Source organism: Anolis carolinensis, chromosome 1 (genome assembly GCF_035594765.1).
Source record: "Anolis carolinensis isolate JA03-04 chromosome 1, rAnoCar3.1.pri, whole genome shotgun sequence".
Lineage (NCBI taxonomy): Eukaryota > Metazoa > Chordata > Lepidosauria > Squamata > Dactyloidae > Anolis > Anolis carolinensis.
The window spans coordinates 31,103,242-31,120,456 of NC_085841.1; the positions used below are offsets into that span (position 1 = coordinate 31,103,242).

Consider the following 17,215-nt stretch of genomic DNA (forward strand, 5'->3'; position numbering starts at 1 on the left):
GGACGATATTGAGCCCCGCACCGAAGGAGTCTCTCAACAAAACAAGTCCGTGTAGAAACGCAGCCTCTCTCGGTTGTAGTTCCAGGTTAAAGGATGGGGGCGGTGGATTGCCACTGTCACCTCGCGGCTCCGGAGTTTGAAGGGGTGAGTTCGGAAGAAAGATGGAAGGCAGCTCTATCCCTGCTTTTGAACTGTATGTCTCTGAATGTATCTACACCAGGTACGGGCAAGCTTGGGCCCTCCCTTCAGGCTGAGGGGGGAAAGGAAAGGGCCTGAGGCTGTAAGGAATGGTGGGAGTTGATGTTCAAAACACCTAGAGTTGAAGGAATGGTGGGAGTTGAAGTTCAAAACACCTAGAGTTGAAGGAATGGTGGGAGTTGAAGTTCAAAACACCTGGAGGGAGGGCCCAAGCTTGCCCATGCCTGATTTGGAGAAAGCAGACAATTTGGGATCCTATCCTGGGATATAGGGCAGTGTAGAAGGGGCCGAGAAAGTGTGACTTGCCCAAGGCCCCCTCCACACAGCTGTATAAAATCCACATTGAACTGGATTATATGGCAGTGTGGACTCCGATTAACTCAGTTCAAAGCAGATATTGTGGATTATCGGTCTTGATATTCTGGTTTTTATAGCTGTGTGGAAGTGAAGGGACACAAGGGGCCGGATTTAATCTGATTCATAAATAGCAATGGTATTAAGAATAGTTTGGTTAAATAAATAGTCTTCTTAAGTGTTAGAAGAGATCAATAAAAAGAGTTTGCCACAAACACCAACAAATGACAGCAATAAACAGACCATTATATTCCTTAGAGATGTAAAAGTCACTGGCTCAGGAAAGTCACACCAGCAGACAATATTTTCTTTGGAGACAGTGGTCTTAGATGTAGGAGTCAGAGATGGCATTTTGTTTTAGTTTGATTTTGATATATGGACATTTGTTGCTTGCTGTTTTGATAAGCGTCTGACCAAATGGTGCCATGTGTAGGATGAAAAGAAAGAAGGCATGGAAATGGAAGAATTTTGAAGGTGTGAAATATCCTTGGAAATCCTATAAAAGTTCAACCAAGCTGTGCCCTGATGTAGCACTCCTCTTTATTTCATGCTACCTGCAGATCTTGTTTTGAAAAATAAAGTCTGTTGTATCATATCTTTGCCTCAGAATTTAAAATTGGAACGCATGACTCTGAGGTCAGAGGGAGCCAAGCCTCTTCAGAAGGATCCTAAGTTGGTTTCTACCGCTGATCAGGAATTTCAATCCCAATCTTCCAGAGTTGTAGATTTCAGCTGTGCAGCATTCTTTAAAATGTTGTAAATGTTGTCCGATCTTTTGTCCATTGGATCAGTGGTGGAGGAAAATTATCTTTCCAATACTGAATTGTCAATATTTTAACAGTCAAAGGGGTATAAAATGTCAACCTCCATTGACTATTTGTGATTTTCCAGGGTGTGCGACAACTCCAAAATGCTTGCAGTAACAACAACAACAACAACAACTTTTTATTTATACCCTGCCACCATCTCCCATGGGGACTCGAGTGGCTTAGAAAGCACACAATGGTGCCATACAACATACAGTATAAAAGACAATATATCACCCTTAAAACCAATAACACATTAAAACCAGGCATATAAAATTAACAAGAGCAATAGTATCAATAAAATATAGCAATAGCAATTAATTAAAAGATCTGTACAATCAATTTAGCCTTCCCTGTCTAAAAATATTAATCTCACTGCAATCTTAAACATTATCAAAGGCCTGCAGAAAGAGCCAAGTTTTAGCTCTTTCTGAAGGTGTTGTAGTGTGGAGGCTTGCCTAAGTTCCTTGGGGAGCGTGTTCCAGAGTCGGGGAGCCACCACCATGAAGGCCCTCTCCCTCGTCCCCACCAACCACACTTGGGATGGAGGAGGGACTGAGAGGAGGGCCTTCCTGGCAGATCTTAGAGCCAGCACCGGTTCATAGGAGGAGATGCAATCACAATGATAGGTTGGGTTTTATAGGTGATAGCCTGCACTTTGAATTGGGACCGGAAACTTATTGGCAGCCAGTGGAGTTGCTTCTTTAGCGGTGTGGTGTGCTCCCTATAATTAGCCCCAGTTAATAACCTAGCTGCCAATTTGTGCCATTTTCAAAGACAACCCCACAAGAGTGAATTGCAGTAATCCATTCTAGATGTAACTAAGGCTTGGATTGCTGTGGCCGAGTCAGGATTTTCAAGGTATGGTCGTAGCTGGCACACAAGTTTTAACTGTGCGAAGACCCTCCCAGCTACTGCCGACACCTGAGTATCAAGCGTCAGCGCTGAATCCAGGAGGATCCCCAGACTGCAGACCTGTGTCCTCAGGGGGAATGTAACCTCATCGAGCACAGGTTGCTACCCTATATCTCGCTGGGCCCTGTGACTGACTAGGAGGGCATCTGTCTTGTCAGAATTAAGCTCCAACTTATTAGCCCTCATCCAGTCCATTACAGCTAACACACCCTGGTCCATCATCTGGGGAGCTTCCTTGGATTTAGGTGGAAAAGAGTAGTAGAGTTGTGTGTCATCTGTGTAGAGGTAGCACCCAACTCCAAAGGAAACATTAACAATACAGTGATCCCTTGAGTTTGTTCAGCTGTGTGGAAGGGGCCTAAGTCAAACAGGTACTGTTCTGTTATCAGGGTGGAGGTCACAAGGGGGCACTAGATAAAGAAGGATAGTCCATTTTATGGTGGGGGGGGGAGTTGAAGAGTGAAAACCATTTTCCCATTTTCACTGGTTATTCCCCTTCCCACTTCCCTTTTCATAAATGAGGGTTGTTTCAACAACAGCAACATGGGTGGTGGAAATAATAGGAAAGCAGGGGGGAATGATTATTTTCTTTCATCTCTCTCCCCCCCCCCCCCCCCCGCAATAGACTATCCTTCTCTGTCTAGCGCCCTCTTGTGGCCTCCACTCAGATAATGGAACAGTGCTGTCCAGCATTCAAACCATTACACCACACATGATTATGTAAATATAGCTCTACTGAGATTTTTTTTTCCTGCCAGGGGTGTCTGTACCTTACCTTCAAGGCCTTTCCAAGTGACAAGTCAAAATTCTTGTTTACTTGGGAATCATTGTTAAATTGATGGGACTTGCTCATGAGGAAATATGCCTAGGTAACGAGAGCTGATATAGAATCACAAAATAATAGAGTTGGAAGAGACCAGATATCATTAATTTTTTGATTTATTTAGTATTTAGTATGTGCAGTATCTGTGTTACTTTCACTACAAAATTTAAGATGTTTATCAGACAGTTTTTCATCTGGTGTCTAATAGGCGATTGCTTCTATATTTTGAATTCTGACATAAAGGCTTCTTCACAACCTGACTTCCTTGTCAAAGATTCTATATTCACATGGCCCTTCCCATTCACTATAAGATTGATGTGGAAGGAGTTATTGAAGGAAGGAAAAACAAATGTACACTTTGGTTCTTTCAGCTTTTACCTTCTTTACCCATTATTCTACTGCTTAATTATTTAAAAATATATTTCAGGACATAGAGTGTGTATTGGAAGAAGCAAGGAAGGTATGTAAATGTATGTTTTTAAATGAAAAGTTTTTCCTTTTCTCAAATGCAAATTAAAGGAGTCTTGACCTGTTCTGTTAATTTTTTGAAATTTATTTAAAACAACTTTCTTGTGCTACTAAAAGCAGTTCTCTCAAAGATATTTAAACCAATTTTTATTATGTTTATCTATATTCTAGGCAGTAAAAAACAAAATGTTTTCTCCTTTGTTGGTGTTTTTTATTGAAATGATATTCTCTGTGCAACTGTAATTGGCATTTGAGGTATCTTGCGTCATGATATCACTAGGGGCTGAATAATTCCAGTTTTGGTCCTGAAATTTTAGGCCCTGGGGTGTTCCTGAATCTGGTGACCATTAAAGAAAGCCATTAAAGAAATAGAAATCATTTGTTTAAAAATAGCATTGTAATTTTTTATTTTCAAATGCATATGCTTAGAATCAAGAATATCATAAGACTTCTATTATCGGTAATTGTTCTAATTTTTTTTGTACTTTTAGTCAAAATTATTGGCCCTGGTAGCAGTTGCTGAGCATTCTGGAGATTTTGAAAAAATTATTCACCTTTCAGAAAGGTATTGAAATGTCCAGTTCTTTAACTTCTCCTAGGTTAGGTATAGGTTTTCCCCTGACATTAAGTCTAGTTGTGTCCGACTCCTAGGGTTGGTGCTCAACTCCATTTCTAAGCCAAAGAGCCAACGTTGTGTGTAGACACCTCCACGGTTATATGGCTGACATGACTGCATGGAGCGCTGTTACCTTCCTGCTGTTACCTACCTATTGATCTACTCACATGTGCATGTTTTCGAACTGCTAGGTTGGCAGACGCTAGGGTTAACAGCGGGAGTTCATCCACTCCCCGGATTGAACTGCTGACCTTTCTGTCAGCCAATTCAGCAGCTCAGCGGTTTAACCCGCTGCTCCATCGGGGGCTCCCTCCTACACGGGATGAAAAATGTTGCAGGGTAAAATCCAAAGAAACACGCAGAGTTCCTAGTTGGGTTTTAGAGTATACCTCTTAAACAACACTTCACTAATTTTGCAACTGAAGGTGTGGGTTCAGTGCTTACAAGGATCTTACTGTATTCATTAAATAGAAATTTGAATGAGCTGTTGTTTATATCTAAGCAATCAGAATAGGAATAATAATGACCAGTTTCTTTCTTACAAAATTCTAATGTAGATATCAAGTTTTTTAAACCTGAAACTGCAAACATTTTACTTAATAGTAATGCATTTCTGACACTTTTCACCTTTTTGTATGTTATCCAGGTACTCAGGATTTGTCTTTGGATGCCTGGGAATCCATCCAATTCAAAGCAGTCCAACAGGACAAGAACGCAGTGTTACTTTGCAGGTGACATGGAGATAAGTTAAATTGCTGTATCATTTTTGTAGTGTTTCTTATTTTCCCAGCTACCTTTTAGGCTGTGTTCTAAGGCCACATGCCAGTAATGTGTTATGTCACTGTTATTCACACATTGCTTTTTATTCAAAGTGAAATGACGAGGGAAAGTGCATTTTTTAGAAAGTGGAACACCTTTGGGTTCTCTACACTACCACCAATTAATTTCTAGTGTTTCTCCTTCATTACCATTTTTGTCTTTTCTCTTTTTTGCCCATATTTTAATGGAAGATTCCACACACATTCAGCCCATACCCCTTTTCTATCTGCAGGAAAGTTGACTTTTGATTCATTTATATGTGTAACTCATTTAAACTTTACCAAAGTTATTTTAACCCTTTCTCAAACTGTGTAACCCATATCTGCAGTGAGTTAATAAGACAACCTGGCATCTAAAAGATATTGAAAAAATACTTTTCCGTGTTGTAATCTTACATTTGTTATAGACCCAGAGGGCAGCATTAAATAGGGCATGATAGACTTTGGATTTATTTTTAAAAAACGAGGATTGTGTTCAGCTCCATGAACAAATGAAGATTATAAGTTTTACTAGTTTTATTCTTTTCACATTTATACTAGTTCTTTCTACAGGACCTGGATGAAGCATTGCCACTCATAGAACTCTATAAGGACCATTTGTTGGCCATAGGAGAGGTAAGCAGAATCACCACAAACATTATGCTTTCAATTTTATCCCTGCTTCATATGTATAGTATTGTTCTTCTTATGTAGTAAGCCTTGGGTGGAACATTTTAACCATATCACTTAGAACTATGCCTTACAGAGTTAAATAGGATTTCTTTCTTTGCAAATATTCCTAGGATTACAACCTTCCATAACAAACCTGTGCTTGTTTACTTAGAATTAAGGCCAACTATGTTGGGGACATTATTTTCATATGAGGATGCATACTTTAGGCCGTGCCCCTGTACATATGAATCTGGGAATAAATCCAGTGTGGTATCATGCTTTGAGCATTGGACTAAGACTTTGGATTCCATGGTCTAAATCCCAGCTTAGCCATTGAGGGCCCTTCCAGACAGCCTTATAACCCAGAATACCAAGGCAGAAAATCCCACAATATCTGCTTTGAACTGGGTTATCTTGAGTCCATACTGCCATATATTCTAGTTCAAAGCAGAAAATGTGTGATTTTAATCAGCTGTCTGGAAGGGGCCTGAGACTCACTGCATGACCTTGGATAACTTAGAATCATAGAATAGTAGAGTTGGAAGAGACCTCATGGGCCATCCAGTCCAACCCCCTGCCAAGAAGCAGGAAACTTACATTATCTCAGCCTCAGAGGGAGGCAAAGGCAAACTCTGCTCTGAACAAACATTGCCAAGAAAACACCAAGATAGGTTTGCCTTTAGATCACTGTAAGTCGTAAATGACTAGAAGGCACACAGCAGCAAATCTATTAGATTAAAAAGGCATAAGATTGTCCTTTAGAAGATAATAAGCTAGGCTTGTTAGAAATATGTGGAACAAAAGCTTCTATATGTACTTTGCCGGGTATATTCATGGCTATTATTTTAGCTGCTATTCCATACAGTATGCATGTGCCATAGCATTCCTATTTAGGACCATCATAGCTAATATATGCATTCTGTGAACAATGAAAGATAGGACAAAAGTATTTAATGAATGTTTCAGATATCGAATCTCTACCACACATACATAGTTGTCATACATGATTATTTCCTCTTAAGTTGAATTTGTATGTAAGTTGGAACAGGTAAATTTTTAGGTGTACCTCTAGGCATATATGTTTTGAATAGCATAGGGAAGGGTTTTCAGAAGATTTCACTGCTCTTTCTGTCCTTGTAATAATTGGATTTTGGGAAATTTGGCTTGTTGTGGAAACAAGGATTAGAGATAAAGCTTCAGTGAAGACACTTTTCCCTCCTGATAACCCTTTCAGGAGTGAATTTCCCTTCTAAGGGGTAGATTTTTCTCACTTGCTGTTGTCTCGCCCCCATTCTTAACTATGAATCATTTGTAAGTCGGATGTTTGTAATTCGAGGACTGTCTGTATTATTAAATGTAGATTTGATTACATTTAGAGTAGAAATAGAGAGTGTGTGGCCTGTGTTTGTAAAACTACAATTCCCATTGGCTGTGCTGGCTAGCACCTATGGAATTTATAGTCTAACAATATTAAGAGGGTCCTGCTCATTTGAGCATATTTTAATTGCAGCTCTAGCTGAATCCACTTGTAGTTGATAGAAAAGAGTCTAATTGTTGAAGGCTTTCATGGATGGAATCACAGGGTTGTTGTGTGTTTTTCAGGCTGTATGGCCATGTTCCAGAAGCATTCTCTCCTGAAGTTTTGCCTCACAACCTCTGAGGATGCTGCTATAGATGTGGGTGAAATGTCAGGAGGGAATGCTTTTGAAACATGGCCGTACAGCCCGGAAAACACACAACAACCCAAAGAGTCTAATTTTTCCATTCTTCCCCCAGGTTGGTCTGGATTTTACACCAAGGATTGCCAGCACTGAAGAACAGAAGGAAGGGCAAAGACAGGTTTTAATCAAACAGATTCAACTGGCAAAACAACTAGATTTGCCTTTGTAGGTCTTATAAGGTGTTCATTACCAGAAAAGTTATTATTTGTATCTGTAAGAGGATAATACCCAAACCCCTAACCCTTTGAAATTGTTAAGATCAAGTTACTGATTAATCTAGGTGCTATAGCAATTGCGTTGATCTTATTAAAATTCTTATTGCGGCTTACATAAATCTGACACTAATTGAGATAAAATGTTACTTTTACATTTTAGGGTAATTGGTTGTTTTGTTGTATAATATTTGTATATTGAGGTTTCTCAAGGCATTGAGGTTTTGAGGTTTCTCTAGGCATTGTACTAATAACCGTTTTCTCCTCCCCCCACCCCATTTTGCTATAATAAGCAGCATAATGTTACATCAAAAATACCATTGTTCACTTGTTTATGTAACCTTTAATGATAAATATGTCCTGAGGCTATATGCTGGATAATGATAAGTTAAAACATCCTTATTCAGTCAAGCCCAAAACTGTAAGAAATGATCAAACGCCATTCAAGTAATTGGCTTATTGGACCATGAAAGTCCAGCTCAGTTTCTTTTTTAAAAAATCTCCTGCTGCTGTCTTTTGTTCTCTTTATTTATGTTAGAAATGTCCACTCCCGCTCAGCTGGAAGGCCAACCATTAACCTCTTAAAGGAACAAGGTATTATTTGGTTTTAGTGGGGCTTTTTGATGATCTTTGGGAGTTTTTTCTCCCCCAAATTCATGAAAATCTGGTATGAAGCTGGCCAAACTTACTGTGTGGAACATAGTCAACTTTTCTCTTGTTACACAAGAAACCTTTTCCTGCTTCATTGTAATGTCCATAATAATTTTTAATTATAGATACTAGTCTGGATGCATGAAGGACACAAAAGTTACACTTTAGGGGAATCTGTGTTCAGTGCAAACAGTTGTATCTTTGGGCCGGGACTGTCATCACTTATTGCAAGCATAGCCAGTGGTGAGGGGCCATGGGTCTTGCATTTCAGTAACTTCCAGAGAGCAACATCTCTGATGTAGCAGTATGAAAATCATAGCACTTAAATGTGCTTGTTGTCCTCTTTGAAAAATAATTTATTACTTATTGTTATATAATTTAAACTGTCCTAAGTGCTTTAGTCAAAAGGTGGTGTGCAAATAAGAACTATTATTTCGTATACTTTTACATGGCATACTACATGATTCTCGCATCTCTATTTTATTTTAACAGAAATACTGTGGTGTATGTTAGATAGACTAGGCTGAGGGGTAGTGATTGATCCAAGGTCATCCAGAGATCTTCAAGATTCAGTGAGGACGTAAACTTTGATCTCTAATATGAGTGCAGTGCTTTAATTACAATAACATGTTCTACAACATCATCTATTCCTGAAATTCCCAATCAGACTTTTGACATAAGTGTCTAGCACCACAATTCAAGAAGGATGTGTCCAGAAAAGGGTGACCAAAATAGTCAAAGGTTTGGAAGCCAAACACTACAATGGTCTGCTTAGGGAGCTAGTTATGTTTAGCTTGTAGAAAAGAAGGCTGAATGGGCACGTGAGAGCCATGGCAGGGGGTTGGACTGGATGGCAACTGTGGTCTCTTCCAGTTCTTATTTTTTATTCTAAATAATTCAGCTTGAAACACAAGTATTATTTTTGTTGATTCTTGTGTTTTCCTTAGGTGCTGAAAGGGTGCTGCTCCATGCCTTTGATGGAAAGCCATCAGTGGCTATTGCAGGGGTGCAAGCTGGATACTTTTTCTCCATTCCTCCTTCCATTATAAGGAGCGAACAGGTGAGATCAAAAGGATTCCTCCATGAGATTTCTTCTCCATATCTGAAATATTTTTTGCTGGTCTGCCAGAATCTGCTTGGGTCATATGCAAATGATATGCACTGCTGATGGACAAGGAATCAGAGGAAGATGAAATGGTCTAAACCTGGTGGTCTGGTTCCATCATAAATAAGCAAGGAAGTAAAACTTTATTTCTATCACGCCTATCTCCCTAAGGGAACTCAGGGCAGCTCACAATATAAAAGGTAAACATTCAGTGCCATAGAAATACAACAATAAACTAAACAAATTCAGATAAATGATACAAAATGTTTGACAATAAAACAGTCGCATAAAAAGTGGTAATAACAAATTACACAATGTCAATAAAAGCAAGGTTAAAGTCATGCCTATATTCCATTCCATATTTCATAAAGCCGGATCTTTAAACATTCATATCTCCATATGCCTGGGTACATAGAAAGGGGTTTTTTCGCTTCCTAAAGGAGGACAGCGATGGGCCCTTTGTGATATGTAGTTCTGAGATTTAGCATGCTTAGTTGATGCTTACATTTAACACTGGAATCCAACATTTTGGGAAACCTTTTCAATATGGAGAAGTGTGGCAGGAAATATCCTACAGTAAAAAACTACACATCCTTCTCAATGAAGTAATGTTGACAGCTGGCAAGGCTACTTGTTCTATTTGACTTGCAGTAGTTCTTTGTTATTTTCATGATGTATTATTATAAGATCTTTTTGTTTAGGATTTTGAGTTATGCTTTAATCTTTGTGGGTATGTTCACTTTCCCTCCTGCAGCACATGAGAAAATTTAACCAACATTTGTTTTTATAAGGATTATAAACAAATCTGTGCAATCTGAGTAAACACCCCCTCCCATTTATGGCCTGAAGATGGATATCCTGCTATTGTCATTGAAATGGGCTTGGGATGCACACATGGAGAAGTCAAGCGGAAAGGCTTTTTCTCATTTTATAATTCATTTTACTCCCAATTTAATAGACTAAATAATAGCCATATTTCAATGAAAACAGGAACTTGTCCTCCATGTAACCAAAACCTAGAGTAATTCCCATGATTCTTGATCTTTAGATGTGTAAATTCATTCATTGTACTAACAATACAAAATGTTTACAAAGGTCTTTATATATTACACCCAATATAGAGCAAGTAACTTGAAATATTATTTAAAAACCTACTCAGAATGCAGTGGGGATTTCTTCTGAATTCTTCTGGAGGGGATTGTACTCTTTGATTGCAGCCCTATAAATATTTCCTTGGTAGTAAGTCCCATTAAATGCAATAATACCTATAGTAGAGTCTCACTTATCCAAGCTAAATGGGCCGGCAGAACCTTGGATAAGCAAATATCTTGGACAATAAGGAGGGATTAAGGAAAAGCCTATTAAACATCAAATTATGTTATGATTTTACAAATTAAGCACCAAAACATCATGTTATACAACAAATTTGACAGAAAAAGTAGTTCAATACGCAGTAATGTTATGTTGTAATTACTGTATTTATGAATTTAGCACCAAAATATCATGATATATTGAAAACATTGATAACAAAAATGCCTTGGATAATCCAGAACCTTGGATAAGTGAGTCTTGGATAAGTGAGACTCTACTGTATTTATAAATATAATTACATATACTTGTGCATTTATAATTTGATTAATCAGGTAAGGTTTTAAAAGTTTATTTTCCAGTTATTTTTAGAATTAAGATCATGTTCTTGAAACAGGGAATGGAAAAGATGTTAAGAGTGTGGTTTTCTTCTTCCAGTGACTGGCAATTAATAGGTTAATGAAGAAACATTATTTCCTATCCTTAAAGGATCATTTGAAGCCAGGTTTTGGGGGGAATTATTTATATTTTAATTATAGTTGTCTGTTATTTAATTGAAAACTCTATTTTAGTATAAAAATGGAGGTCACTATGTTAGTCTGTAAGTACAAAATAGAATCCAAAGTCCATAAATGGGCAATCCATTTATTAAGACCAACTATAATTTCATAATACTATGCTTATTTTAGCTTTACGGCATTTTTAATTATTTGTTTTAATGCTTGATTATGTATTCAGAGACTGTAGATGTTAATGACCTATTTTATTTTCCCCAAGAAGCAGAAGTTGGTAAAGCAGCTGCCTCTAGAAAGCATTTGCTTAGAAACGGATTCTCCTGCACTAGGTCCTGAAAAACAGGTAAAGTATTAACTGACTTTTTTTTTAACCAAGATCAGAAATAACACATAAAATGTAAGAAGTAAATAGCAAAAGAAATGATGATGTATATAGTTCAGAGTTAAGAAGACACAAAGATGTACAAATGGGAGAATTTTTAATGGAACGGATATTGATTCGACCCCAAATTGACAGATCAGATATGTCATCATTTCAGGTGTGATGTGATCATGACAGTGGTGCATGCCGAGTTTCTCAGACATCACTGATTTGGGTCACATAAAATTTTCTAGATGTATTAAGGTGTAGTGCAAATTATGAGCTCCACTCCCAAAGGTGAAGCGGAAATAAAATTATAAATAATTGGAGATACTGGGTCAACATGAGTAAAACTAGGGATGTTGTAGGGTTAACTTTCTCACAGCATCACAAATGAGGCTGGAATAAAGTTCCAAGTAATCAACTAGACAGGAAGAAAGAATGCTGAGTTGCTCTTTGGTCTTTCAATACTTTTATGTGATCTTAGTTCTTCTGTGTAAGATTAAAGTAAAGTAAACTAGGTGATGTCTTCATTACATAGTAAAAGGGCACTCCTGATCTTAATCCCTGAAACCAAAGAACGTGGCAGTAAAGAATGGGAAAGCCAATCTTAATGGTGGAGAAATGAGAGAGTGGTTAAGTTAATGAGTCTCACCATACAGTCAGAACCATTCTTTCAGCAGATACATTTGATTGACAACAGATCTTGATGGAGAAACCATAATCCTATTTTTGCATTTCAGGTGAGAAATGAACCAAAGAATATCTTTATTGCTGCGGAATATATTGCTAAAATCAAAGGAATTTCAGTGGAAGATGTTTTACACAAAACAACACAGAATGCACTGAAGGTTTTTCCCAAATTAAAAAGTATCCTCCAGAAGTAGCGGTGTCTTAGTCTAAGGCAGACAACATCCCTATTATCTGGAACATATGGACATAATACATTTTGTCTTGAGTTTTTCTGTCATATCTGTCAGTTGACTAATAGGACCAAAATAGAATATGTTATTCTATTTTGCTTAATTTAATGACGTTCAGTTCTTTCTGAGGACATTTAGCCACAACTATAATTTCACATTAATTTGTTAATTCTCTTTGGGCCTAATAAGCAATAAAAGACAGAAGAAGGGGTATTGGGAATAAAGCCAGCTCATTTATTTCTCATATTTGTATGTATCATCTCTGTTGTTCAGCCCAGCATATGTGGAAATTTTCACCCTCACAGCCGTACCAAGGCTGGTTAGAATAGACTGTGATTTCCTTTTTTGAGTGCTTTTTAACAGAATGAAAATCTAAACTGGTTTTTCCTCATTTAAAATGAATAACTATGGTTTTGTAATTCTGTGGACAATCTCATGAGCTGCTTCAGAGTAAATGTGACACAAAAATAGATTACCATAAGAGCTGGAACATATTGAATGATGCGGGAGGGAGAATTAGTAACCATTGTAGAGAAAAGTAATATGAATAAAGTACACTGGAACACGCCATTACATAATATGTGTTCATCCCTTTGACCTTAATGTGGGGAGCAACAGAATTCTAAAGTATTTCTCTATACTTGACTATCTAGTTATGTGCTGTTAAGAAATTCTATCTCATTTCTACATTTTCCATGGTGGTATTGCTATTAAAAAGCAGCACAACATTGCTGGAACCCAAAAGTTAAGCTCTATATTCCGTGGACCATAGGACGTCATTTACCTATGTAGTCCACTTCTATTTACTTTGATGGCAATGAATGGCCTTTGGAGGAAAAATAACTGCAAAGAGGGCACATTTGCAGTTACTGTGCAATTCCCCTGCCATCTAGGAGCAAAAAAGGCCCAAATCTCTAAGAAAGGAAAGTTCCTTAAGTCTTCTCTTAAGGAGATCCCCAAATTTGAGGAAAATTGGAACTATAAAATAGGAAAGCAATTGTAAAGTTTATGACAAATGATAGAGTGAAGAATTAGGGCACAGATCCAACTCCTGTTGGACCTGACCAAGGCTATTATATGGCACTTGTCACATGGGGAGCAACAGAGTTTTCCATTTGGTGCTGGCATGAATGAGGAGTTGGCAGTCACAAAGGGGCAGCTAGCCTCTATGATTATGTGAACAAGACAGTTTATGAGATTAGACAACACAATTATCACAATTATGGGCAAACCTACTGGCATTTTCCTCAATTTTAGTCCTATCACACTTTGTTGTCCTGTTTGAGCCAAACTTGTCACGGGTGAGACATGACCATCAGTGCAGATCATCATTGCTATCTGTCATTAGGGGTTCCTTCCTATTTTTCTTCTCATGAGCCACTGCTCTAGTTTTCTTTTCAGAGTCCAAAGACTGGGATGATTTTAACTTTTTGGTAGCATGGAGAGAAAACTTCCTTACTCAGATCTGTCTGTCATGTCTCTCCCTAATAATACAAGTAGAAACCACCCTGCTGGAATTTGGCATGAGTAATGCTACTTTTGGGACAAGAAGCTACACTACTCTTCCACCCCATCCCACAGGTACATAAATAAGGGACAGATGCAAACTGGGATTCTGCTACCTTTCATTGGTTACTTCATCTTTTTTATCTTTTTTGAATTGAAGTGGCCAAAGATTGGATCTTGCTCCTTTTTAAAGCATGCACGCTTATAACTGAGCTAGACTGGGTCTGCATGTTTCCCCAGTGTAACTTGTGGAATTTGTGAGAGTGCCAAGATATCTAATGATAACTGCAGCTCTGAAATTAAAGAAAGCCAAAGCAGGAACATTCTTTGGAGATTTTTCCAGCAACCTGGGGCTAAGCAGTTATTGCTGGCTAGGAGCAAGTAAGGGGAGTAGCTAGCTAATGTCCTGTGCTCCTTTGAGCAGCACATTTATCTATCCTGTCTTCACCTCGAGGTTGGGATGAAGGGAGCAATGCAGCTGTCTCCTGCCTGATTCCTTTCTATGGAGAGAAAGAGAGAGGGAAGTTTGATATATAGGTAAAGGTAAAGGTTTTCCCCTGATGTTAAGTCCAGTCGTGTCCGACTCTGGGGGGTTGGTGCTCATCTCCATTTCTAAGCCGAAGAGCCGGCGTTATCCGTAGACACCTCCAAGGTCATGTGGCCAGCATGACTGCATGGAGTGCCGTTACCTTCCCGCCGGACCTATTGATCTACTCACATTTGCATGTTTTCAAACTGCTAGGTTGGCAGAAGCTGGAGCTAACAGTGGGTGCTCACTCTGCTCTTCGGATTTGAACCTGGGACCTTTCAGTCTGAAAGTTCAGCAGCTCAGCGCTTTAACACACTGAGCCACCCAAGGCTCCACTATGCATTATTTGTGCATTATTTGTGTCTGCTTGTAAGTAGCTATTATTGTCAGCCCTTTATGTTAATGAAAGAAATCAGAGCTGGAAAGGAGTTTGAAACACAGATTGCTAAGAGATAGCTTAGGGCATCTGCCACAGAACGTGGAAGCAGATGGAAAAAGACACCTAGCTACAGATACAGTATTAATGTGGATTAACAGGAAAAAAATGAGCATCAAGTTTTTAAAGGGACCTATATAGCTTTCATCAGAGAGCAGCATTATACTTTCAGTCAAATAGCTGAACTCTAAGGAGGAAGCAGCTCTTCTTGGGGCATTCATTACCTTAGAAGACTCCTAAGCATTGCCTTTCTGGATCTATTAAACATGGTGTTTTGCTTCAAATGGTAGCCACCTCTAGTTTTCCATTTGGAATGTAGGTTCTCAGTACACCATCTCCATAGCCAGACCTCCAAGGAGAATTCAAGAATGCAGTTGTGGAGAACACTCCCATCAAACCACCCAGCAGCTTTTATCTCCACTAGAAATTAATGTTTTGTAAAGCTGATGCATCGTAACTGCACAATGACGGTTTGTCATGGAGGGCAGAGGGGATTGGTTCCTAAGCACTGAACCAGGAGAGGAGCCTGCTGCTTCACCACCAGGGAATTTCTTCAGCATATAGCTATTGGGTAGGCACCCCTTTGTGCAAAGGTGTCCTGCAGTAGAAAATGCTATTAGGATAAAACTCCACAGGACTCTAGCCTTCATAAATAAAAATAATAATGACGCATTTGCTATCTACTGCTTGGAGTGCATGGAATCCAGGTACATATTTTTTTTCATAAATTCAGATTTATCTTGTGCCCTCATCAAAACAGAATCAACTTCGTGCCCAGTGCCTCCTTTCTAAGTGATGCCTTAGAATACAAATAACCCCGAGACTGTTTTTCAGATCACTCACAGTTTCAGAAGCATAACATCAGGGATACAAAAACAGTTTTACTATGCTGAAAGAGTGGACATGTTAAAGACGGGACTGGCAAGGTCAGAATGGGATGCCACAAGCATGGAAATGGAAACTGAAGCGGCCTTTTTACTATTCCAGACAAACTACATTCTCAGCTAGGGCCAACCAAAAAGACTTTGTTCCCTGAGATGAAGGTCAAGACAACAACTCTCTCGATTTCACCTTGCCAACTAGATTGACAGTTGATTTTTACTTTGATACTGGTGATGAGGCAGAATCCTCCAACACTCCTGACAACAGCAGTAGGAGAGCCTCAGGTGAATGGAGGATGCTGTGATAGCCACTCCGTACCTTTTAGTACTTGTTTCACTCTGCCCAATGGTAGGACTGGCCCTTTTCAGTTTTTCTGGGAAATATATTTTAACAGAATAATCTTGGAATGTGTTTCACATTCAATATGTTTATTTTCCAGCATGTATCCCTGTTACCTATAAAATCCTACTGAACTGCCAAAGTTCATCATGGGCTTAAAAAAACTATGCAAGCAAAGCTCAAGTTGCGGCAGATTCTCTACAACTGGTAAAGCTTCAAGCACTACCTTAGTAACAAACTGAATATCTACTACTAAATGCACCTATAATCAGGCAGTATTTCTTTTTAAATATTTCTGCTCTTTTTCATGGGAACATCAAATTGCAGTCGACAGCCGCGAACAGCAACTGTTAGTCTATAGTCTTGCTACTGAAGAAACTGATCAGCCCAGTAGCCATGCAACCAATGTTCAATTCACCTAATACATGTTGTTTACATGTGAACAGACTCTACCTTTTTGTGGCATATGGTAAAATAGGTGAGAACACAATAATCCCTAAGTTCAAGACGGCAATGAAGAGTTTTCATAGAATCTATTCTTGGCTGCACCTGTAGTTGGTCATTCACACAATACCTTTGTCTTAGTGAGTTCATGCTCAAGGAGAGGTGGGCACCAATCACATATGTACATAAAATATTTTTATGAGATTTTAACAGTAACAAAATGAGGAAATATTTATTTGTGAATAAGATGTTCCCAAAGGCTGAGCAGATGTAGCATTTGGTCAAATAACATATATTTTCACTAGGATCATCAATACAGCCTTCCATATCCACAGATTCTGCATCAATGGATTTCACCATCCACAGTTGAAAATATATATATATTTAAAATTCCAAAAGGTTAACTTTAATTTTGTCATTACAAATAAGGGATATCATTTTACTATGCCATAGGTTATAATGAGACTTGAGCATTCATGGATTTTGGCGTCCATGGTGGTTCTTGGTCCAAACCATAGCAGATACCAAGGGCCCACTATAATGTAAAATTAAAATATTTATTGGCATCTTTTACACATCTGGTATATCATTTTACCTTACTATTGTATGCAGTTCTGCACTTCTCACTTTCAAA

At 38.5% G+C, this 17,215-nt stretch overlaps 1 protein-coding gene across 8 annotated transcripts; it reads left to right on the top strand.

The window, feature by feature from the left end:
- Positions 1-7: 7 nt before the first annotated feature.
- tatdn3 (TatD DNase domain containing 3) lies at positions 8-13,015 on the top strand. 8 transcript variants are annotated; one of them, XM_008125825.3, is made up of 10 exons: positions 8-144; positions 3,524-3,556; positions 4,056-4,129; positions 4,827-4,911; positions 5,551-5,613; positions 7,426-7,535; positions 8,121-8,176; positions 9,181-9,293; positions 11,424-11,504; positions 12,266-13,015. In XM_008125825.3, the coding sequence occupies exons 1-10, from the start codon at positions 94-96 to the stop codon at positions 12,407-12,409; spliced, it is 810 nt and encodes a 269-aa protein (XP_008124032.2). In that variant the 5' UTR covers positions 8-93; the 3' UTR covers positions 12,410-13,015. The 8 variants fall into 8 exon arrangements, with proteins under 8 accessions (XP_008124032.2, XP_008124033.2, XP_008124034.2 ...); XM_008125826.3 differs by having other exon boundaries at positions 11,427-11,504; XM_008125827.3 differs by having other exon boundaries at positions 11,430-11,504.
- Positions 13,016-17,215: the final 4,200 nt, after the last annotated feature.